The sequence below is a fragment of the Pimephales promelas genome, chromosome 10, assembly GCF_988280905.1.
Source record: "Pimephales promelas chromosome 10, fPimPro1.hap1.1, whole genome shotgun sequence".
NCBI lineage: Eukaryota > Metazoa > Chordata > Actinopteri > Cypriniformes > Leuciscidae > Pimephales > Pimephales promelas.
In genome coordinates this window covers 28302542-28328215 of record NC_142778.1, presented here as the reverse complement: position 1 = coordinate 28328215, position 25674 = coordinate 28302542, and the positions used below count along the sequence as shown (strand labels likewise).

Here is a 25674-nt window from a genome sequence, read left to right as displayed (position 1 = left end):
CTTACGCGAACCTCTCGTAAGAGAACTAACATAAAATACGTTTTTACAAACATACGATGAATAAATACTGTAACAAATGTATTGCTCATTGTTAGTCAATGCATTAATGGGAATTTATTGTAAAGTGTTCCAATGAACACTATAAAATAAATATTTGGTTACACTTTATTTTAAGGTGCCTTTGTTACAGTGTAATTGCATTCTTAAGTACTGAGTAATATTAATAAACAACATGTACTTACTATATGGTTAGTTGCATATAATTATGCATAATTTACTGTTATTAATATAGTAAGTACATGTAAAGTGTAACAAGGACAGTGTAAAATAAAGTGTTACCAATATGTATAACCTCTAATAAAGAGCAATATAAATAAATAAAATATTTGAGTAGAAAGTATAACTAAAACAATTTATATTCACAATTGAAATTTCCAGGACTGTGAGAACCCTGTTTGTATAGTAGAGTTCAGATTGCTGTTTGCAACCAAATCTACCAAAGTAAATAATCTCACTGATAATAATAAAGAATATAATCTCCATGAGATGTGCAAATTGATTGCTTGATATTGAATGTCATGAGAGATAAACTGTAATTGTATATTTGAAAATGGCTTTTAAAAAGGAGTATCAACTGAGATGTAATACACTAAAACAGAAAATGCAGGACAAAACAATAACGTCACATCAAATTAAAAATGAGGTTTATGATAAAAAATAAAATTGAAACAAAACTGAACTGAATTTTTATTTTATTTCAAATCATGGAAAAAAAATACAAATATAAGTTGACAAAATAATGATGGAATGAGGACAATAAAGGGGAGTTGCAAGAGAAGGGTGGGGTGGGGCGTTTCAGTTCATTAGGACCTCCATCTGAACCAATCTGGCATTGGTATCTCCAGCCATCCGATACGGAATCATTCCCGCAAACGTGATCAGAGCCCTGGCTTGACTGCGCAGCAGCTACAGAGAAACACACACACACACTTGAGAAGAGCTAATCAGGATTAACATGTATTGTCACAGTGTGTCAAATGTCCAGAGAACAATGGTCTCAGGATTAGTTTAATAGTTGAATAAGCAATAATTGTTATCTTAGAGAACACATCTCACCGTGTCTCTGTCCTCTAGGGCACGCTGTGGTCTTCCTGGTGTGCCTGCTGCAGCCCCCTTTAGACGCTTATACTGCGTGAACAGGATATTCATTGTGGCCAGAAGAACCTCTGACAAATTATGTCTGACCTGGAAATATTAGGACACAATGGAGAGAATGTCATGTGAATTAAGGTCTCCATCCTGGCCATTTAAATTTTTTTTTATTTTCAAAATTATAGACTAGATTTTTGTCAACTCAACCAAAAAGGAAAGATTTGAAAACACATACTAACAAATACATACTAAACAACTATTGTGCCATTTCAGGGTCACCTCAAATGGCACAATAGCTTAGCATTTGAGATGACAGCAAGTGGGCAATTTATGCTAATGCATAATAATCTCTTACCTCATCACTGAAGTTTCTGAAGGCCGCGACTCGTTCCTCAACACTGTCCTGACTTAGAGGAACCAACTTTAGCCTCTCAATAACCTGACAGAATAGCACAAAAATATCAATTAGTCAGATGCCTAGACTGGCAGCATGGGCCTAAGGAGAGAAGGGGTCCTATAGGCCAGTGTTTCCCAACCCTGTTCCTGGCGGCACACCAACACTGCGTGTTTTCTTTGTCTCCCTTATCAAACACACCTGACTCAACCCATCAGCTCATAATCAGGTGGGTTAATGAGCTGATGGGTTGAATCGGGTGTGTTTGATTAGGGAGACAAAGAAAACACGCAGTGTTGGTGTGCCGCCAGGAACAGGGTTGGGAAACACTGCTATAGGCGACTTACATCGTAGGCTCGGTCTATGTGGCCGGCATGGTACTCATCAAAGAACGTCATGAGGTCCAGAAGCAGGTAGAATGTGCTGTCCACAGACTTCTCCCCAGCTATGCCGTTGGTACGGTACCTGTGCTCAAACAAACCAAAAGGTGTTCATTGAAACTACAAGACCATCAAACCCATAATGCACCACTTAGATGAAGGCTAATAATGAAAGCCAGTAAAAAAATTATGTAATTGTGAGATAAAATAAGCTAAAGGAGCAACTGGAAGATATAAATTACTTTTTTTAGCTTCCATAATCTATAGGAGGTCTGCGTACAAAATACCTTTCAGCAATAGCCACTGCCATGTTTTTGAGTCGCTCTTTGTTGGACTGGGGCTCGCTGACTTGAGCAATAACTGGACTCAGCAGTTTGTTCATCAGCTCCAGGACCTTATCAGAGTTCTGATGCAGGAAAGAAAAGATGTTTTAGGCGCAAAATCCTCACTAGACTAATAAACCCAATGGCACATCACAGCATATCTTACCTTGGCTAACTCGTACAGTTTGACGGCCTCCTCAAACAATCCCTTGTTCTCGGCCTCCGAGGCTACCTTGGTAATGATGGCCCGCGTGTCTCCGGCAAACTTGTCAATCACGCCGGGCTGAAGGGATTCAAACAAGCACTGTTTAGAGCAGAGGACTTTGAATGCACAATGGCTTTGAGCATGAAAGGCCAGACTGTGTAAAGACCCCCCGAAACAAAAGGACATTCAACACAACCCTGCACAGCTGAATGAACCAAATATAAAGCAAAATCAATGTGCGCACAATGAGTTACAGAGAAAGAAGTGGCATGTTCGCTGTCTGCTAGTCAGGTGATAGAACAACAAAAGCCTCCAACATACCTTTCTGCTTCCATCTTTTTCGAGTCTTCCAAGAAGCATATCAAACTACAGGAAGAGAGTTAAGAATTGACAGAAATTATGTAATGATAACAGCAATTAGGATGCAGAAACTCTCGTACACGCTTCTTACCTCCCGACTCTCAATGACCAGCTCGCTGACACAGCGCATGAACATGTTTTCTCCTTGACTGTCCTTCTCATTCCTGTGGCCAATCAGAGAAGAGTGATTGAGTTTTCACTAGGTGCAGTACAGCAATTATGCCATTTGTAGCACAAAATCACTTTGACCTGCGAATGAACGTGCTTGCTTTGTGTGATCCGCTCGTAAACCCAGAGATAAAAGACCTTTAGAAGATCAACTGTTTCCTGTGGCTGTAAGGTCTCTTAAAACAATGGGGCTAGTTAGCATCGAATTCACAGTGTGCACGGAAAAGGTTGAATTATTCATGGATCATTCGTGGAAGGTTCTGAGTTATTCATGACACATTAATCTCTTCTCAGAGAGGGATTTCCGCTCAGAATTTTCAGGGAAAAAGTCATGACTTACAGTTCAGCCACTCAATCAATCAAACAAACAAACAGGAAACAAGGGGATTTCAGCAGTTCGACCTGACTGATTTGAGATCAGCTCTTTCAGTATGTTACCCCAGATGAGCATTACCGGAGGAAGTAGAAGTACTGTAGAGCCTCTCGTGGGTCAGTGGACTCAAACTTGCGGGTGTAGAGCATAAGCAGCCTGATGAAGTTCAGCCTTCGCACCATTGGAGGATCTCCAGCCTCTTGACTCACTGAGAAGAGACCAGAAACCTTCTTAGAACAGAAACTAGAGACAATTTAGAGTTGTCACTCAATGATCACACAACTTACAGAGTTGTGCGCTCTGGCCTGATGATTTGAGCAGCAGTTTGAGTTCATACAGCACCAGAGCTACGTGAACTGCATGGCTGCGCAGACGCTCCACTCGGAAAAGGAACGCTATGGCTGCCTCAAACTGTGCCGTCAGGAAAAGCACCTGGAAGTACAGGAATGGCTGGTGGCTGGCTGAGAAATGGGACTCACCTGCAGAAAACAATTCAAATGATGCCACACACCTTTATGAACACCTTCATTAACATTTGGGATAATCCAAAACCACTTACAAAACAATATAAAGCACATATTGGAAATGTGCACATGCAGCCAATAAGGATTTGTAACTTAAGGAATTCGAATGCTTCTTTAAGCGAGTAATAGGTTCCACATAAATCTTCCTCAGCTGTGAAGTGCTTAAATAGGCTGTTTCATTTCCATTTGCATGAGTTGAAATAATCCCTTTATTTAAATTGCCATTAAAACTGACGTCTAGCAGCATTGAAAAGACCTGCTGCGACTTTGCATGGAGCGTAGTGGCAGCGCAGCTGGGAGTGAAGGAGTCTTATCAGCAATAGAGGGAGTCTTTAATGTGGTGTACTCCAGGAGTGCTGGAGAGATAAGACTGACTCATCAAGCAGGTGGAAGAAACTAAGCGGATGTCTTTTTAAAACTGGGCGAGGAGAAGTTTAAGCCATGAGAAAACAGCACAATGACATACACTTTTATCTGGGCTAGGCACACTGGCAGAGACTGAATAGGGGGGTTTTGCATACTGACTAACTTCCTAGTCTTTCAAATGCCCAATTAAATCTCTTCCTTTAAGACTGGAGTGAATCTAAAAGATAAGTGGGAAGATTTATTGGCTTTATGGAATAATTTGACCTGAGTTTTGCACATTGACCGAGGCCACTTTTTTATAGAGTTAAGATCCCTCTCTCCCAATGCATTAAGACATATTGCCAGCATATTTTTGTAACTGTAATATTATTAACTAGTGTAGTCTGATTAATGTAGTTTTACAGAAATGGTTATAATCCCCTTGTGTCACTAACAAAATTTTGATCAATTTGATACTAATTTTCATAATTATTTTTCTCTAAATCTGATCAAATCTAGTTGAAATCTGCACCTCACAGAAAAGCTATTAAATATTTTGAATAATTATGTTTGGATAAATAAATATTATAAAATGTTTATATACATATATACGTATATATATACATACACACATGTTATACTTATATTGTATGGTTTAGTTGAATCTAGTTGAAATCTGCGAGTCACAGAACAGCTGTTAAATATTTTTGAATAATTATGTTTGGATAAGTAAATATTATAAAATGTTTCTATATATATATATATATATATATGAAGAGTTCAAATGCAAAAGCCTCTAAGTGCCATTTGAAATTTTCTTCTAGAATGATCATTTTTATCAAGCTTGTATATTTAAGTTCAGTAATTTCAGTTAAATTGCAATGAGGATTACCTATTAATTGTCATTTAAGTGAAATTACTGAACTTGAATATATAAGCTTGATAAAAATGATCATTTTAGAAGAAAATTTCAAATGGCATTTAGAGGCTTTTGCATCTGAACTCTTCATATATATATATATATATATAGAAATATAATCTGTGTGTGTATATATATATATATATATATATATATATATAATACTTATATATTATATAATACACATACTTATATTGGATGGTTTAGTTGAATCTAGTTGAAATCTGTGAGTCACAGAACAGCTGTTAAATATTTCTAAATAATTAAGTTTGGATAATAGATATTATAAAATGTTTCTAACACACACACACACACACACATATATATATATATATGTTTCTATATATATATATATATATGTTTATATATATATATATATATATATATATATATGTATAATGTGTGTGTATACATACACACATGTATACATACACACACACACTCTATACTTATATTATATGGTTTAATATTATATTAATATAATTTTTGAATATATATATATATATATATATATATATATATATATATATATATATATATATTCAAATAATGATGACTGTGGGTCTCACCGTAGTCTTCCAGTAGCTGTTTCTGAAGTTGTGCCAGAGTCATTCTGTCCTGAGGGGAGCTGCTGCCGTCCTCATCAAAACACACTTGATTCAGCTGGTAGGGACACAGATCACGACTCAAAAACTGGGCAACTAAACTCACCAGTAAATATAACCTACTACTAACATACAGCTATAACATACGCTCTGATATACGATCAGTGACTTTATCTGACCTTGAGCCACAGGTAGTCCTCGGTCTTGTCGGCCACTTCTCCATGGTTGTCGGCGATGTCGCATTTACCAATGAGGCAGTAGACCACACGCTTGTAGGGGTCGGCGCTGTTCCTCAGCACACGTCGGTAATGAAGTCGTAGTTTATTCTCTGTGGCTGGAGACAAACTGAGAAGAACAATGCAGCTGAATGAATTTATAAAGAACTATAAAACAGATTTACTGAATTATTCAGTTTTAAGATGAACTTATGCATGAGATGCAAAAAGGGAGCAAGCTGGGTCAAGCATACCAGAGAGAAGTAGTTCCCAAAAGCAGAGGAGAAATAGTTCTCTTAGGATGTGATCTAGTTTTCGGGGTGTGTGTATGTGCGTTCTCACCGTCGGTCGGGGCTGTTCATGTACTCCTGAAACCAGATCTTAAAGTCTCCCAGCTGATGCTGTGCCCTGTTCACCACCTGCATGGCGGCAGACAGGTCTCCACAACGCAGGCAGAAATAGATCAGAGCCCACACTGAATGTCCCTCCACCTCGCCGTCCTGTTACACACATGCACGCACAGCAAGGTTTATCCTCTGGTCACACTCCTTCCATTTACCCCCTTTTTACTTTCAAGTCTGAAATAAGCAGCTTATTGGCCCATGCAGGGAGAATCCACTGCTGTTATCTAAACTACTGAAAGCCACACTCAGAGCAGTTTGCTCGAGAGTATCTGCAGTGATGGCGTCTAATCTGTATGATGTAGTGCTGCACGGTGTGGACACGTTTTGCTGCAGTACCTGCATGCCTGGCAGCGGGGTCGGCAGCTTGATGTTTAGGAAGCTGCATACGAGCTGATAAGTGCCAGGTACACCGCCCAACTGAGCCTGGTGCAGATTCCCAAAAACAGTGACCATGGTGTAATTTTTATAGCTGTAGAAGAAAGACACAAGCATTGGCTTAAAAGAATGATTGGTTCACAAACTGAAATCTCTACGGCCTGTAAGCACCCTTTAATCTATGCAAGAGCAAAACCAAGCCGATGAAATGTATACAGCATTAAGTCGATATTCAAAACTACGAATTTACTCTTCAAGTGCTGAACTATGGTGGGTAAGAAATCCCTGATATTTTCTGGTTTTCAAAGACCATAGGAACCCTAAACATACATTACAATTGAAAAGGCACTTCTTTTATTCAGCAAGGATGCATTAAATTGATATTGGCATTTATAAATGAACAAAAGATTTCTATTCTAAACAAATTCTGTTCTTTTGATGTTTCTATTTATCAAAGAATCCTGACAAAAATGGATAAGAGTTTTCACTAAAATATTAAACAGCACAACTGTTTTCAACATTGATAAGACATATTTCTTGAGTCCCAAATTAGCATATTACAATGATTTCTGAAGTATCATGTGACACTGAAGACTACAGTAATGATGATAATTTAGCTTTTCCATCACAGAAATAAATTACATAAAATATATATATATATTAAAAAAAGTCTGACTTATTTCTAAAGCATTTCACATTTAGTGTAACTGCAGAATCACAATTTCCACAATAAACTGGAAGTATTTAATCAGAGGAAACTGTACAATTGTACACTGAAACATTCATTACTTCAATGAGCTCATCTTTTCTGCAATAAATGATTACATTGTTTAAAGCATGCAATTTGTCGATATTATCTCTCTAATCAAAGATCAAGCTGCATTTCCTTTCATTCACCTGTTCTCCAGGAACTGTAGAGCTCGTCTGACGAAGGCCATCTGCATGTCCACAGACACTCGACTCTTCAGAGTGTCCTTTGCCGGAACCAACAAAACATCTGTCATCTGCTTCACCATGAGCCACATGTCTGAAACGTTCTACAAACACATGCACAAACAACTTTACTATTATTGCAATTGCTTCCCAAAATTTCTGAGATGAAAAGCACAGTTAAGAACACAAATGCTGAAGCCAAATGGGATATACCTTATCATCCAGGCTTTCGGCCACTGATGCACAGAGATCTCCCAGGTTGGGCTGGAGATGCCCATTTACTATCTTCTCATTGAAGATGTAGATCTAAACGAAAGTGGAAAAATGCTAATTAATAATGAAGGTCAAAGACTGATTGCTGTCTAACTTAAGGCTAAGCTCTGGGCAGCTGGATCCACTAAGATCTGGAGGTGAAATGAAGGATGATGAAAAACAAAACAAACAGGATAAAAATGTTTAGAAGGTCTTCAAAAAAGAGTGCAAAGACTAGAAAGATGACTCCGCAGGCGATGTGGCGACACATGATTAGAGAAAAAAAAAAGATAAAGGAAATAGAAGAGAGATCTGATAATAAAAAGGAGAACAAAGGAGAAGAGAGTGAAAAACGGCCCTCCCCTTTATGGATAGATTGGGAGCTTACCCATCATGCCATCATCCAGCCAATCAATCTTATAGATCAATCGAGCTAGGCTCGCAAAACACAGCACATTTATTCTTGTATCTAGATCACTGACCAAGAGAAATGCTCAGCTGAACTAAATGACAAGGTACTAAATATGAGCCGCTCGTTTATTTTCAACATGTCTGCATGATATATTAGTGCTTATATTGCTGTCGGCCAGTTTGTTCTTTCTCTGTGATTCTTCAAAATTCTGGAGAGTAAACATTTCTACTGTAAATTAAAATGTTTAGATGACTGATTTCATGCTTGTATAATTATATGCTAAAGCTTTAATACATTTTTTTAATGTTTTAATACTATTTATTAAAATGATTTCTAAAAAAATATATAATAGATATATTTGTATACATACAAATAAATAAATAGAAATAGCTAATTTTAAATAAAATTACTTATTTATAGATACAGTATAGATTTTACTTTTTTTTCCTTCTCATTATATTTATTTTGTGCATGTGTGGCTTTCTACAAACCTGTCGGCTGTAGGCAACTTCCACACTGTCCAGTGCACTGCGTCCTGGAACTGCGACCTCGCTCACGAAACTGGGCTGTGGGGCACATAGCAACAGTCGTTAAGGCATAAACAAGGATGTCTATACAACAAGGCCGTATTAATATTCTCTACATGTGTAGGTGTGCATATGTGCCTCTAAAAGCGTGGGTTTGACAAGTGCACAAGCTGCGTTTATCTCGGGGAGTTGTTTTAATCTAAATGCAGCGACCAATGTAGCGTGAAGCTATTGTTAAGAACATAACTCACGCTTGAGAGCACACAGCTCAGTACTGTGAATATACAGAGACAGACAGACATACACACACGAAAACCTTAAATTTTGTACCATAGATGTATCAAACCCGCTCTAAACAAAAAAATAATAATTTAGAAAGATTTGACATTGATAAAGCATATGGTGCTTTAATCGAAATTATGAAAGACATTCATACACATGCATGCGCAGTTGCAGACACACACACACACACACACTCCCAAGTAGCAAATTCCATGAACAGCCTGGCAAGAAAGCTACTGAGGCGTTGTAGTTTGTGTGACTATCTAGCAGGGAGGGGCGACTCAGGCTGGTGGTACAAGGAATAGTGAGCTTCTGGCATAGGAAGAGAACAGCAGGTCACACATGGAAAATTTAACTGCTGTTTAATAATTAAAGCAGCAGGACAGCAGTCAAAAATCTCCTAGAGCAAAATACACAATATACACACAAACACAACACTCTTCTCGAATCCTTTATAGAACAATAAAAGGAAAGACAAAAGCATATTCTGAGGTTTTCGACGATCTCAAAAAGACTATCACTGTTTGCCGTAGACAGAATATTGTTATTTTGGACATACAAGTCAAACATGCATTTTTTGGTATATATTATTCAGAAGAGGAGTGCTTGTCATCTTTAATGTTTGATGTTTTCAACATCCTTCCACTTGCTCACCTCTCCATTTTGTGACAGTAGAGATGTGAGCAGTGCTGCCAAAACACCCTTTATTTATGAATAATAGCCTCAAAAACAACCAATGTCATCCCATCTTATTCTCACATGATTTTTCCCCTCTAGTATGCTGAGAGCATATACAACTCTCTCTATATAAAATATACCCACAACTAACAAAAAAGTGAATGTTATATAAAATATCAAATTCTATATTCGAATATATACATTTAATATGCTGAAATATTACACACACAGATACACACACACACACATTATATATATATATATATATATATATATATATATATATATATATAAAACTATAGTGGGAGAGTGAGATATACATATATATAAAAAATATACTCTCTCACTCTCCTACTATTGTTTATACATCTATATATGAAGAGTTCAGATGCAAAAGCCTCTAAGTGCCATTTAAAATTTTCTTCTAAAATGATCATTTTTATCAAGCTTGTATATTTAAGTTCAGTAATTTCACTTAAATGAAGATTACCTATTAATTGTCATTTAAGTGAAATTACTGAACTGAAATATACAAGCTTGATAAAAATGGTCATTTTAGAAGAAAATTTCAAATGGCATTTAGAGGCTTTTGCATCTGAACTCTTCATATCTCTCTCTCTCTCTCTCTATATATATATACATATATATATATACATATATACAGTATATATATATATATATATAATGTGTTTGTGTATCTATGCATGTTAATATGATCAGCGTAAAAGAGAGAAAAAAAATCATATATATCTTTTTATTAATTGGAAATTTTTGCAATTCCGTTTGGTGATCCTTTGTCATTTATAATTATAATAATTTATAATTTATGATAAAAAGAGAATCTACTAGAAGAACTACCAGAAAAGCTCTTGGCAGATAAGATTTCACTAACACTCAGATCCAGGCCAAACGTAGCCACAGGCTGGCCGTATCACAGCAGCAGATCTGAACAAGCTCCTTAGAAAATTTGTGCTTCATGAACATGTCACATGTGATGTGAGTAGTGTAGTGTGTGCTATTATATATATATGTACATAACACAAGGGATTGTGTTTATGTGGCGTGATGTTCCTCAGACCTCCACTTCCTGGCTGAAGTCCAGTGCGTCCTCTCCAGCTCCCAGCATGGTGTGCAACACTCTCTGCTTCACCTGCTCCCACTGCACCAACATAGAGTCTCTGTGGTACTCCTCCGCCAACAGAAACGTCTGCGAGAAGGACAGATCGAGTAAAAACGAGGGGATGAGGTACAAATTACGCATGAAAAACAGACTAAATGAGATGATAGAGAGCCAAATGAGCGAAACTAAAAAGCCTTCACTGAATATATAGGTTACCCAACATGTGACGCATTAAAAATAGCTAGTGGAGTAAGAAGGGAGCAGCCTGGATCTGGGAAGCATGCTGTGCACAATAAGCGCTAACGGGCACCACTATCTTCACCCTTCCCCCAATCCCACCTCCGAGGGACAAGGAACAAGAGCTGGGCCTGGGGAGACTCAAACTGGGTCTGGCCCGCTAAAGCCTGGATGCACGGAGGCCTCGCTAATGGAACTGTGCCGCTATCTGGGTCTGTCTTCACGCCTACTACCGATTTAGCCCATACCCTGATTGAATCCAAAGACCTTTCGTCTATTTTTCTCGGTCCCGGCGGATCGACGTGTGATAATTGCAAGCGTTCTAATTAAAAAGGCATCTGAACTCTGGAGGAAGAGATTTTGGAATCAAGCTTAATGAGGGGGGCTGGGAGTGAGATAACACCAGTTCAATGTGCAGAAGTTAATGTGAATCAGGTAAAATTCGGAGAGGTAAAGACGCATAGGGGCTTTTTGTTTTAGGGTGGGGAAATAATAGTGCATGGCTTTATAAGCACTTCAGGAACTAACTGTTCTCCAGATGATTTTACTAGGTCAAAAAGCCATTAATCATCCTGCATCCAAAATTAACACAAAAATGAAATTAATAAATAAAATTGACAAAGAAAACTGGCTTTGGGGAGCAGTGTGAATAAAGTACTTGCCAGTTTGATGGTAACTTTATTAGGTACAGCAGTTTATGTAGAATTTTAAGAACTATTGTCTGACACTTGCTGATGTAAGTCACTTGCAAGATTCAAAAACACATAAATTGTCTGCTTAAGAAGACTTCTACTTTTAAAACGTCTAACCTAATTTCAGCCCAGCTCTCAATGCAGTTACAAAAATGTGGAATATTACTCCCATTAAGCCACAATAATAAAAATATATGAACTAAATCAAGATCAGTTGTCATGTTTTTCCAGACAGGTGCCATTATTTATTTTTTATGAATATAAATCATGTAAAACTGTTTTGATGACCTGTAAGAAATATTTCTTATAGTAGTCAACTCTCTCACTCTCCCACTATAGTTTATATATATATATATATATATGTGTGTGTGTGTGTGTGTGTGTGTGTGTATATCTATGCGTAAGATCAGCGTAAAAGGTCTATAATATATATATATATATATATATATACACATACACATATACATATATACTGTATATATATATATATATATATATATATATATATATATATAATATTAGTCTGCAAAAAATTTTGTCAAAAATCTTTGACCCTGTCCGTGCTGGACATAAAGGTTACTGTAGTGCTTGAGGACCTAAAACCTTCACCAGAGACATTTTGTTACATGCTGGTCATCTGGGTCATTGGTTAACACCTCCATTTTGGTGAGCAAATTATCCTCTCCATGTCTTTGCTGACATTCCTCCTCCTGAGAGGTTTGATGACTAGACTGAGAGGATAGATGGATATTGACCTGAGCTCTCTGCTGCTGAGAGATGGACATTGTAATAACAGCTGAAAGGGCCTGTTTTTACCTCGCTGACAGTGGCTGAAGAGCCAATAAGGGGAAAAGGGGATTTGGCAGAAAGAGTGACCCTTAGAAGGAGACGGTTTTAAAGGAGCGGTCAGATGAATTGTGTAGATTCTAAATGTCTCGACAATAAGGGATGTAGTTACACTGAGGTTTGATGTTGCTAAAATTCCTGTTCTCTACAATGGACAAAAAGGCATAATTTGACCGACTAAGAAAATAGATGAATGTAAACGGATATAGAGTAGTGAAGGAAGACACTCACCCTGCGGCGTGATTCCTCGATGGCTGACAGCAGTGCATTGTCTCTCTCGTTCTTGAGAAAGCCCTGGAACAAGAGACACGGCATGGAGGTTAAACGTACCGCAACCTACTTTCCCCTTTTCTGCATGCAGAGCACACGCCCTCACTCCCTTTCTCTCTCATTCCCTCCATACTTCCTCTAAGACGCAAGCACCACAGGCAAGAGATGGAGAATTGGCATCATTATTGAAATAACTGCTAATAAAATGTGCTTAGAATCGACCCTATGAGAGATCGCTCACCCAAAATGGCGGCTCTCAACTGTTCAGCAAAGCTTTGGTTAAATACGTTCCTGAGTGTCCTAAAAGTATTGTGCAAACACGTGAACCTCAGTTCTACACACAGAAGTTCATGGACGGGTTTGGAAAATGTGGTTCAAACTGCTTGGTTTCCAGGTATCTAGACTTTTTGGACTAATCTCTATGACAGTGACAAAACCAGAGACAAGCCCGATTTGAATGTTCCCCACTGCAAATCATTAAGCTAACAGCTGCTTATATCTAATTATGGACCATCATCATCTAAACCGTCATCTTTGTTCGATCACAGATGGAAAACGCACACATCAGTAGCCTCCACGGATACACAAGCTACATTTTTTTACTAGATGACGAGTGTGCAGCTCGAACAACCTGTATGGATGGATTACAAGCACTCATTTTTGATGTACACCAGGGTAACAAACACTCACACACACAACCGCATTCGTTTTGATTAAACGCAGAACAGAAAAATCCAGCAGCTGATCCTAAGGACAGAGAAGTCCCTGGAACAGCGTGCAACACACACACACACACACACACACACACACATTGAGTGGGGGCTGGGATAGGGAGTGGTACTGATGGAAGGGAAAGGCTGGTTCTGATGGGTTTGGAGGATCATCAGATCACTAAAAAGCCAATATTGAAGGATGGAGAGAAACGTGACCTCTGAACTGGAACCTGCACTCATCGGATTTATGATTATTGATTAAAGATTAATGGTTACACTATTGTAACATAGATGGAGTTGAAAAAGCATCAAGTGCATTATCCATTGATTTTTACTGAATACAGTAATGTCATACAAAACATGCCACTACATTGATTTTCGAGATGTTTCCTTGACTCCTCTTTTATCCAAGTGTTAAGTACAGAGTTGAATCCTGACCTCCCCTCCCCCCCCAAAGGCCGATGATTCCTCACTTCTTCCCCCACCCCTCCCTGAGATCGCACGACCCCCATCACCCCATCCACACTTTGACTGACAGCTGTAAATGAGGATTGATTTATTCAGATTTGGGGAACGCAAAACGCAACGTCTAAATGACACATCTAAACGAACAAGCTGAGCTAATGGATACAGAGATGGAAAGTGGGTGGGGGGAGGTTTAAGGTGTGGGAGCAGCCAACATTTCGTACTTAGCAGCATTATTTCTTGCTCAGTCACTGTGCCTCCAACCGCTAGCTAAAGAACAGTGCCCCCTTCAGGCATCCATGATCTGCATCAAGAAACCAAGACCCACTAACTGACAAAAGAAACACACTTTTTTTTTTAAATGGATGCATTTGGGTCATGCCTAAACTGAGAACATGCTTAATACATACTGTGAAGCGTGTCATCGCATATGGAATTTTAGCCCATTATCAGTCACATCGAATTAAAGTTCTCAGATGAGCAATTTATACCAAAGATTCACATATATTCTGATGCACATTTTGAATCATCTGACCACGGTGAAATAAATGCACGACAAAAGACAAGCATTAAAGCAGCTAGACAAAGTGCAGATCTCATATGCTGAAAGGGAAGGTTATCATTTCCCTTACAATGAAGCACTGTGGATGTCTGGAAGATTCAAAGAACAGCGAATATAGAGCGATTTTGACAGAGATAAAAACGGTGCATCATTACAGGCAAAAAAAAAAAAAAGTGAAATACATACATACTCAAAGCCAAAGTAATGAATGCAACATATAAAATTCATACATGTTCATGATGCACACACCTTTTGGATGCATTTATATTTTGAAATCAGGTATAACGCAATTCACTGATATTGACCATCACAGATTGAGAAGTAAAGTGAAAATTGCAAGAGCATATAGCAGAAAATATGACATGGACTGGCATCGAATGCAAGAGATGGACAAAAGACATGCATATACGCCAACCAAACCCACGGCAGTTGACTTAAACAAAACACCCCCTCTATATCTACACATCCCACTTTTTTCCTTTTCCTTCATTTACTTCTGCACAATAAGGAGTGAAGGAACCCCACCCTAACCCAACCACTTCCTGTGTGACAGACAAGCCTTCATCATCATCCTCCTCGCCATCTTCATCATCCCTTCGGAGAAAGCGACGGTCTCATTTTCCTGGTTAAACCGACTGACCAAGACACATGTCATATAGCGAGGTGTTGAATGCATGTGCATGTAGGTGATACTCACTCATGCTCTGGTTTAACCTGCTGGGAAAGTGCTGCTGGGAGGTGAAACTGTCTAGGAGCGGTGTGCCTGTGCCGTGCTCGTGCTCTCTCCATCGTCTTCGTTCTGTAGAAGCGGGCCAGTGCATTTCTGCAGCGTTTCTGAACTCTTTTACCAGAGGCCCACTCTGTCTGCCACATGCACTCTTCTTTACCTCAAGGCGGCCCAGTAGTCTGAACCTATATATGAGCCACGATCAGGGTTACTGTGGGCTGCTTTATTGTCGGAGGCGGAGCGTACCAAGTCAGCCCAGAGACACGGGGGGAATCTGAGGAGAAGTCATTATTCAACCTGATCCATGAGCCTGTTTACCATCAGCAGTCCACCCCTCCTCCTCATCTCTCCTCCAGCATCCCTGCCAGCCTCCTCGTTCACTCTCACTCATTTCTTCCTTTTTTAAACATCTCTGCATCCTTCCCTTTTCCACTTCTGCTAGCGCAATGTAATTATGGTAATGGATCCCCCCCCCCACACACACACACACTCTCCTGATGGATTTCGACATCCTGTCCAGAAACTGGGCTAATAATCCTCTTAAGAGTCATGTTTAGTTAATGAACAGAGTGCACTGACCACAGATCAGACTCCACATGTAGAGCTATTTGCACTTATCCCACACCTACCATTGTGCGCTTAGATAACACACTCTAGTGTGAAGGTATGGTGCAGGAAAGATGGAAGTAAGTTGAAGTGAGAGTTAAAGAAAAAGATGAGATGCATCGTCTGTTTCGGCGCCATTTTGCCCGGTAAAGCATCTCCTGCTTTCAGTCTCTCATTTAAGGCGCTTGCCTTTTTGACTACAGGATATAGGCGCCTAAATCGAGTTTGTGCCTTAAAAAAATGATTTTATTTAGCTTCTATAAAGGAAACGTGCGTTATAGAAGGCTGCACGTTTGCCCACACACACAAACGCAGAAGGCGAGAGAAAGGCAAGAGACTACGCCTCATCAGCAGCAAGCATTTCCTTTGTCTTCAGGCAGGCAGCTCAGCAACCTTATGGAGCACGCACAATATACAATTTACACTTTGCCGCCGCCACCTCGCAGGGTCGATGCACATCTGGATATCTCGGCACAATTGTACTGATACAATTCTGAGCATAGCACCTGCAGCATCTTTGTTTTATTCAATAATGCGATTCTGAACGTCTTTTCAATAAGAGATTGAGACGGCGGCGATACATAATGAGAATGAAGATTATGATAAATGGAAGAGCAGTTACACAAGTTCGACAAAAGGAAGATATTAAATCTCATAGCCCTTAGAGTCAATCAGAGTTGTACTGAAAATGCTAAAGAGATTGTCAGCCACACACACACACATTCAGGCAGGGAGGGAAGGTGAGGAAAGTGCCAGGCAGTAAGTGCACTTCCAGTAAGAGTCAAGCCGCACTCTGGCAGGCCCACCACAAAAATATGTCTGACAAAAAAGATGAGAGTAGGGGGAGTGATAGAGACAGTGAAAAAGAGAAAGAGAGAAGAGATTAGCAGAGGAAAAGATGGGTGGGGTTAGATGGTTTTGAAGCTTCAGGAAGCGAAAACCAAGTAGATCATTATAGGACTTATTGACGAGAATATGTTTATCCTTCAAGTAATTGAGGACATCATCCAATTGCTATTATCAGGACGTAATCAGTTAAACGTCTCCTGTACATTTAATGGGTGTGGCTGTTTGATTGATCAAAAATGATAAATATCTTTTGATTCTGAAAAAGAGTCAAAATCTGTACGCTATTGGTTGTGCCACGGGTAACCCAAGTTGAAAGGAACGTTCACCCAAAAATTTTCTGTTAATTAAAGGGTTAGTTCACCCAAAAATGAAAATTAAGTCATTAATTACTCACCCCCATGCTGTACCAACCCCGTAAGACCTTCGTTCGTCTTCGGAACACAAATGAAGATATTTTTGATTAAATTTGAGAGCTGTATAACTACCACATTGGCTCCTAAAGGACTGCCTCTTGACGGCCCAGAAAGTCAATGAAGAAAATGTTTAAATATCCCAAGTGACTACCGTGGCTCAACTATATGTTTATCAAGCGACGCGAATACTTTTTGTGCGAAAAAACAAACAAAAATAACGAGTTTATTCGACTATTTCTTTTCTTCCTTGTAGGCCAGAACGAGACTTCCTTAGATTTCCACAACGCATGCGCGAGATTTGCGATCTGCTCACACCAGCTTACACTACTTCAGATCGCAATTCTCGCGCATGAGTCGTGGAAATCTAAGGGTGAGTAATGAATGACTTAATTTTCATTTTTGGGTGAACTAACCCTTTAAAGCCAAGTTCACACTGCAGGATTTTAAGCCCGATTTGCAAATCGTTGAGCTCGCCGTCAGGTCAGGGTGTTATCGCGTGCAATTATATTGCAATTATCGTGGGGGATTAGCGGACGATGAACGCTTGCCAATCTGTTAGTATGAAAGAGCCAACAACGCAGGGAAAACGCTCGCAGACACGTCGCCGAGCCCAGAAAAATATCTAGCCTGCTAGATATCCAGAGCCATCGCGCAACTCAACCTCAGTGATGTCATGAGTACAGCCAATCATGGCAACGCATGGGTTGAGGACACCGGGTAAATCTTAGTTTTTCTTTTAGCATTTTTTTTTTCTCAGAGCACATCGTCACGCAAACAGTGTGCAGCACTGGTGTGGACAGCTAAACAACTTGAACACTCCTGATTTCACTGAGAGCAAGTCATGTAGTATGAACCACACAGTTCAGCCCGACGTTTTAAAATCAGGAGTGTTCAAGTTGTTTAGCTGTTCAAATCACGCAACACAACGCGATTGATCCACAACAGGAGGTAACTCACTACACGAGTTGACAACGCACTACATAGAGATACAACCACGATCGGATGATAAGAGCAAATCATTTGAGAGCTGTTTCAGTACTATGGTACGGTCTAAATCCTGAAAATAATCAAATAAATAACGAGTTGACAACAACTCTGTCACCCAACGATTCTATCTTGTCTACAAAACACGTTTTGTCACGAAAAACCACACAATAAAACGAACCAGAAGTGACGTGAAACACACGTGAATATGGACGTCAGACAGAAACTAGAGCTGCACACTGTTTGCGCGACGATCTGCTCTGAGAAAAAAATACAAAAAAATAAATAAAAACTAAGATTTACCTGGTGTCCTCAACCCATGCGTTGCTATAATTGGCCGTCCTCATGACATCACTGAGGTTGAGTCGCGCGACGGCTCTGGATATCTAGCAGGCTAGATATTTTTCTAGGCTCGGCGACGCATCTGCGAGGCGCCTGCGAGCATTTTTGCTGCGTTGTTGGCTCTTTCATACTAACAGATTGGCAAGCGTTCATCGTCCACTAATTCCCCGCGATTTGCACGCGATAACACCCTGACCTGTCAGCGAGCTCAACGATTTGCAAATCGGACTTAAAATCCTGTAGTGTGAACTTGGCTTAAACAACTTGAACATTCCTGATTTCACTGAGAGCAAGTCATGTAGTGTGAACCGCACAGTTCAGCCCGACGTTTTAAAATCATGTAGTGTGTGAACAAGGCTTTACTCACCCTCAGGCTATCCAAGGTATAGGAGTCTCTTTTTCTTCAGTAGAACAGATGATTTTTAACTGAAACCGTGGTCCTTGGTAATTCACATAATAAAACTCAATAGCTAACATCACTTTGAGAATCAAAAAAACATAGGCAAAATGAAATTAATACCAGTGGCTCCTGATGACACATTGAGGTCATATGAAGTGAACCGATCAGTCTGTGCAAGAAAATTAACATTATTACCTGTAATCCACGGCCTCGCCAAACAGTCCTGAGCACATTCACGACAGTCTGGAGCACAAGCTTCCTGTTGCATAATGACATATGTGCGGGAGCAAACTCACATGTCAACTGACAGTGTTTGTTTACAACAGAGAGGGAGGATGCATTAGGGCTGTCAAACGATTAATCACGATTAATCGCATCCAAAATAAAAGTTTGTGTTTACATAATATATGTGGGTGCACTGTGTATAATTATTTTGTGTGTGTGTGTGTGTAAAGATAAATACACACATACATGTATATTTAAGAAAAAATATTATTTATGTATAAAATATTTATATATTATAATATAAATTATATATAAATATACTGTATATACAGTATGAAAATATTTCTTAAATATACAAGCATGTGTGTGTATTTATATATATATAATAATTATACACAGTGCACACACATATATTATGTAAACACAAACTTTTATTTTGGATGCGATTAATCGTTTGACAGCCCTAGTGTTATATTGTTTATCAAAATGGTACTTGCTTGTGCTTATCCTGGATACCCCAACCTATATAAAAAATATGTTTGCTTGCGTGATCTCAAAAGGGGAGATTGACTTTTAACAGATTCTCAACGTTTGAGCTCCCATGCATACATCATAATGCAACAGGAAGATTGTGTCTCAGACCGTCATGAATGTACTCAGGACTCAATAATGTTGTAAATAATGTTCTGTTTCTTGCACAGACTGATCATTTTGGTTCATAAAACATCAATGTATCATCAGCAGCCACAGGTATTAATTGTGTTATGCCTGTATATTGTTTTTGACTCCCAAAGTGATGATGACAGTTGACTTGCATTATATGAATCACCAAGGACTACAGTTTCAGCTAAAAAAATTTACTGTTACCACTGAAGAAAAAGTCACCTACATCTTGGATGACCTGAGGGTAAGTAAATTAAAACTATCCCTTTAAAGTCCCAGCACCTAGCTCAGATTCTGATTACTTCCTGTCTGCTCTATATATTATCCAAATAAAGTTGTAAAGTGCCTAAATAAAATGATGTTACTGCTTTTCTCATACAGGCTACAGAAACGCCTCGTATCTGACAGCATTGAAAATAGGCCACAAATTTGGATAATTTAAAGATAATCACCAGTTTAGATCCACGTTTCCCAAGTTATGGAAGCGCTTCAGTAAGACATAAAGTGCCCCTTCAGGAAGACTTATAGTACCTCTTCATCGACATAAAACCACAAAAGTGCTCCTTTTAACTCATATTATACTGGACATCATTTAGCATGGTCAATAATATTGTTAAGATGCCATTTATTACAATGACTCATTTTAAAACTTAAAACAATCAATACAAGTAGCTTCCACTCAAACTGAAGCACTTTGAGAAATAAGGAATATATTTTATAACTGAGAAATGCACAGAGAAAATCTTTAGAGTCTCTATATATTTTTTATATAAGACAAATTAATTGAGGGATATTTTGACAGAGTTTGTGCAAAAAATTCTTTCCCAATAATGATTAAATTATTTACCAAACATAACAAATGGCTCAAATGTAAATATAAAAATCAGTTGCAGCCACAGCTAGAAATCATTTAAGACAATGTTAGTCATGATCATAAATAGCCAGCAGCCATGTCATCCTGTAGCCCAAGACTGGAAGCCCACTGAAGCTAAGCAGGGCTGAGCCTGGTGGGTACCTGGATGGGAGACCTCCTGGGAAAACCAGGTAGCTGGAAGAGGCCTGTGGTCTGTGTGGGTCCTAACACCCCAGTACATATATATATATATATAAACATACATACTAATTGGCTTCATCACCATAATCTGGTGTGTGGTGGGCGTTCTTGCGCAATATGGCTGCCGTCGCATCATCCAGAATCAGATGATGCTGCACATTGGTGGTGGTTGAGGTGATTCCCCCTTCTAGTGCCGAGAAAAGCGCTAGGCTATATAAAATGATGAATTGTGAATTATTATTATTTGCTAATGGATGAAGCCCCAAGAAATGGCATGACAAGAGCATTTACACCATCAGGCTTTAGTTTATCCCAAATCCACTTCAACATTCAAGTATGTGATGATATATTACTCCCTGTGATTTGTGTAAATACATTTAGGTGACTGGTTTTCAGCATTAAATGTATACACACTGGAAAAGTACAAACATTTTGCACGTTATGCAGTAAAATCCCTCCAAACAGACTAATTTAAGATTAATAAAATAAAAGCCACCACAATGTAGTCTCCAACTTTAATTTGATGCGGTTTGCCAGCTCATCAACTTGACTGCTGATTCCTGGCTCTAGTGAGCTCACTATAATTCACTAAACCTGCAGCATCACAATGCGGTCACCATTAACATCACCCTTCTGTCCCTTTCTGAACACACTTGCTCTATTTGTCTTCAGGTGCTTTCTGTGCCAGAACAGAATAATAAACAGGGGTTGGAAATATGCATGAATTGAATAATTCTCTGGTATCAAAAGGATCCACAGGGGGGCGTAGTAACCACTGTTAAGTTTCATGAAGTAATAAACATATTGAGTTATTTTGACATTTATTTATTTTGATTTACAAAGGCAGCAGTCAGCAAAAACACTTGAATATATCACTCTTTCTTAAATGTAATGCTCTTGGCTGTGTAATTTCAATGTTTGTTTGTAAAAGGTTTAAATAATTACACAATGCATTGCCTGACTCAAGTTTTGCCACATCATGATGACTCACTGTCTTACTCTTACAGATGCGGCTGAATTCAATTGTAACTCATTGCTACAGCAAAGCCCCAAATTAGCAAACACATATAATCAATTCACACAGCATGAACTATATAATTCCTAAAAGTTCATCCACAACTTCCCAAATCAAAATAAACAGGGAAATGCATGGGATATGGTACACAAGACAAGCTGTACTAAGGAGCAATGATAATGTACAAAAACATGAATAGCAGGAAAACCTGTAGCCAAGAAGATAGTCTGAGATCCATTAGACCCACCCTGTCTGTCTCTCAAGCTCTAAAGGCAACAACATAGTGCTAATTATAAATGGGCTAAGTGTGGAGATTGTTTAAATGTTTATTTGGCTTCTACTGAGGGAGTGATGTGGAATGTCTCATCAAATTATTACCCTGCATAAGTCAATGCAGAGTACATCATTAACAGGGAAAGCAATAACAAAAACCAAACGCTACCAAAGTGTCCCAAACGTTTCAGGACAGTAAGACTTTTTTAAAAGAAATTAATATTTCCTTTCAGCAAGGATGCATTCATTTAATCAAAAGTGACAGTAAAGATGTTTATAAATTATAATGTTAAAATAAAATTCTTTGTAACTTTCTATTTATAAAAGAATATGTCAGACTGTAACATGGTTTCCACAAAAATGTTTGTGATAAGTGACAAGCTAAATAATAATCTCTTTTTTTTAATAGAATCCTTTATATGCACAGCAGATGGCTTGAAGCAACAGCAAAAGTGAAGCAACTTATGCAAATAAAGGGAACATATATTACATTAACAATTACAAACTGAAGTTTAAAAAAAATGCATCTGAAAGCACCTTTAAAAGACAAATCAACCAGGCTAGGTATCTGATTAAGTTTAACTTAGACACTAGGACAGAAATGAGTACAACTTATAATAATATATTTTAAAAAACTAGCATTTTAGTCATGATATGTGTAGGATTTCCATGTATATGGCAAGCAAGCTGGTATCAAATTGTGGTGTAAAGCTCGATTTTAATGCCCATACATGTTTTAAAATGTGAAAAAAGAGGACAATGACTCAGACTCACTCAGACTATAAAATATAGAATATAATACGAGAAATGCTACACTAATATATCGAAAGAAAGTAATTTGGTTTTCTATGTAAAAACCAGTAAATCTTTGGAAAAACTCAATTTCACAACACAATATTCAAGCAAACTGTACTTATGACACAGCTTGTTTCCATTTATTTGCTGCTCTTAATTGTTTTCTTTTTAACTTTCTATTCTTAAAAGAAAAGAATCTTGGAAAAAAAATTATTGTGGTTTCCTGAAGAATCATGTGAATATGTAAAAATATTCAATTACAAAAACATTTTTAAATTGTTTGTAATACTATTTTACAACATTTTTATTTAATATAATGATTGTTGTTTTACTGAATATTTTATTGATTAAAAATGCAGCCTTGGTGAGCATAAGAGACTTCTTTAAAAAGCCATTAAAATCTTACCAACCCCAAACTTTAGAACTTGGTGTATACAAGTTATTTTAAACTGTAGTGTACATCCAGAAAATTAGAGATAACAACAACTGCTACAGTTTAAAAAATGTAAGCAGGAGCTAAATATATGACATAACACAGCTGCATCTCATGGGATGCAATGGGGAGGTAAAGTATAAACGCAACTATGTACACAACCTCCCACCCAAAAACACCAACTAACCTGAATATCTGTGTCCTTGACTGGCTCAAGAGGCTCAAATGTAGTGGCTGCACTGAGACTTTCAAGACGCTGGGAGATATGGAAGATGTCAAGACCACGAGAGCCCAGGAGGATGGAGCTGAAGTAAAAAAAAATTATGACACCATTTTAAAGAGCATGTTTTTTTTAATTACTTCAAATGAATGTAACAGTCATGCCAATTCATATTATAAACAAATCAAACTCAAGACTCACGCTTTTACATCAGCTGTGTCTTGAGAGGTTCTGGTGAGAGTGCGGGACCGTAGTCGCTCTCCTGCTTGCTGGATCTCCTGTAGGTTTCGCTCAACATGGGGCAACTCCGACACTGCCTCAGTCTCTGCTGCAAGCTGTTCTGCCTGCTGCAGGAGTTCCCCGAAGCCCTCGGTATCCATTTCCAGCACCTGTTCCACCTTACAGCAAAAAAAGAGCAGTATCCCTGTTACACATGGTGGTATGCACATCATTTGTATTCAGTAACTTATATAGGTTACCAAAGTAACTGTAACACCCAGCAGATTATCAGATTCTAGTCCTTGTCATCACTATAGTACTAAATAATAAAGCCTTTTACATTGATAACCCAACAGTTTGAACTCCAAGTTAATTTATCATGATTTTACAATAGTAACTGTGGGATTTATGTTGAAAATATTTATATAATTTTCATGATTACTTAGGTAATTAAGTCAGTGACATGATATAGCAGCTACACACATGCGCATTTATTATTTTAGCAAAACTGGGACGATGTCATATGTACATACAAATAGATAGATAAGTAACACAATATTAGTACAACATTGAAAAAATGTCATGGTTGTTTAGCTTGTGGAATAACTGTAGTCAAGAGAAATGACTGTCACTTGCTAGGAAGCTAACTTGACATGAGGTGCTGTCGGTAAACGTGTTCCAAACAGACACCTGTCAAATGCGACTACAATTAACTAAATAGTTAATTAGGTAACGCATATGTAACAACCCACCTCGCTGAATGTGTATTCTTATAGCGGCTATAATAGAATGACTTCACTTTTTAGCCGCTATGCTAAACACATTCCCCTCGTGAACTCCCGGGTTCCTGTGAGAGCGAGTGCTGATTGGTTCAAACTGTTTTTTCCCAGAAACACCCGCGACTAGAGCCTCGATAGAACTTTATTCAGTTGATTCTGTTTACAAATTACAATACGTTAATATCAACGAGATCTTTTACTTGGACATCTTTGGAAATCCATTTGACTCAAATATGACGGTGAAGAGACAGTCCGATATACTTGATATATCATGTTAAGCCTATGTGATGTCTAAAAATCATGGTAGTTACATTGCACAATAATAATTGTTTTAATAATAATATAAACTTATATTTAAACATTAAACATATTGAACACCAGAAATTTTGTTTTCACTTTTTAATGGCCCCTTGGACACATTCTGTTAACAAAGTATCATTGCACCTAGTCTACTAAATTAGTGTAGTTACTTACGAAGAATGTTAAGTACAATGGTAGGGTTAAAACAAAATTGATAAGCATTTGTTATTTTGTAAAATTACTTCAGTTTCTGTTTGAGGACCATCACAATTAAGAGTTAGCAGATATTACTCTGAGAATAGGTTGACTGATAATTGCAAAGTTACCTATACGGAATTTGTAGAAGGGAAACTCAAAATAAAGTGTTAACAAAATTAACAGTGGGTGGGTCTTAATGATTGCACTGCCATCTTATGTATTACAAATACAACAAGTTAATAGCAGGTCAAGCCAACCTCATAAGCTAAGGTGCATAGAGTTCATGAAAACAAGAGGTATGAAATAAAGCCACACACAATTAACTGCTGAAATTTATTTATTTTAGACAAATGTCTAAAGGGACATGGCAGAATGATTTACAGATATCCATTTCTAAAGAACTGACATCTTGTGATGTCTTATAGCAGTACAAATCAGTGCATCCCCC

The 25674-nt window shown here is 38.2% G+C and overlaps 1 protein-coding gene across 1 annotated transcript; it reads right to left on the bottom strand.

The window, feature by feature from the left end:
* Positions 1-735: 735 nt before the first annotated feature.
* nup93 (nucleoporin 93) lies at positions 736-24855 on the bottom strand. The gene is made up of 22 exons (XM_039692802.2): positions 24702-24855; positions 23932-24128; positions 23698-23815; positions 12953-13015; positions 10905-11033; positions 8831-8905; positions 7889-7981; positions 7640-7779; positions 6704-6836; positions 6306-6463; positions 5928-6093; positions 5713-5806; positions 3643-3834; positions 3437-3563; positions 2906-2978; positions 2776-2820; positions 2416-2532; positions 2214-2332; positions 1894-2011; positions 1508-1591; positions 1117-1245; positions 736-966 (listed from the first exon to the last, which is right to left on the bottom strand). Exons 2-22 carry the CDS (start codon positions 24108-24110, stop codon positions 856-858), a joined length of 2463 nt encoding a protein of 820 aa, XP_039548736.2. The 5' UTR covers positions 24111-24128; positions 24702-24855; the 3' UTR covers positions 736-855.
* Between the last annotated feature and the right edge of the window lie 819 nt (positions 24856-25674).

Excerpts from the sequence above, each read along its gene's own strand:
- nup93 (XM_039692802.2), bottom strand. The coding sequence starts at position 24,110 with ATGGATACCGAGGGCTTCGGGGAACTCCTGCAGCAGGCAGAACAGCTT. Across the intron at positions 13,016-23,697 it reads TCAAGGACACAGATATTCAG|GGCTTTCTCAAGAACGAGAG; the intron begins GTTAGTTGGTGT and ends CTCTTGTTCCAG. Across the intron at positions 2,533-2,775 it reads AAAAAGATGGAAGCAGAAAG|CCCGGCGTGATTGACAAGTT; the intron begins GTATGTTGGAGG and ends GAATCCCTTCAG.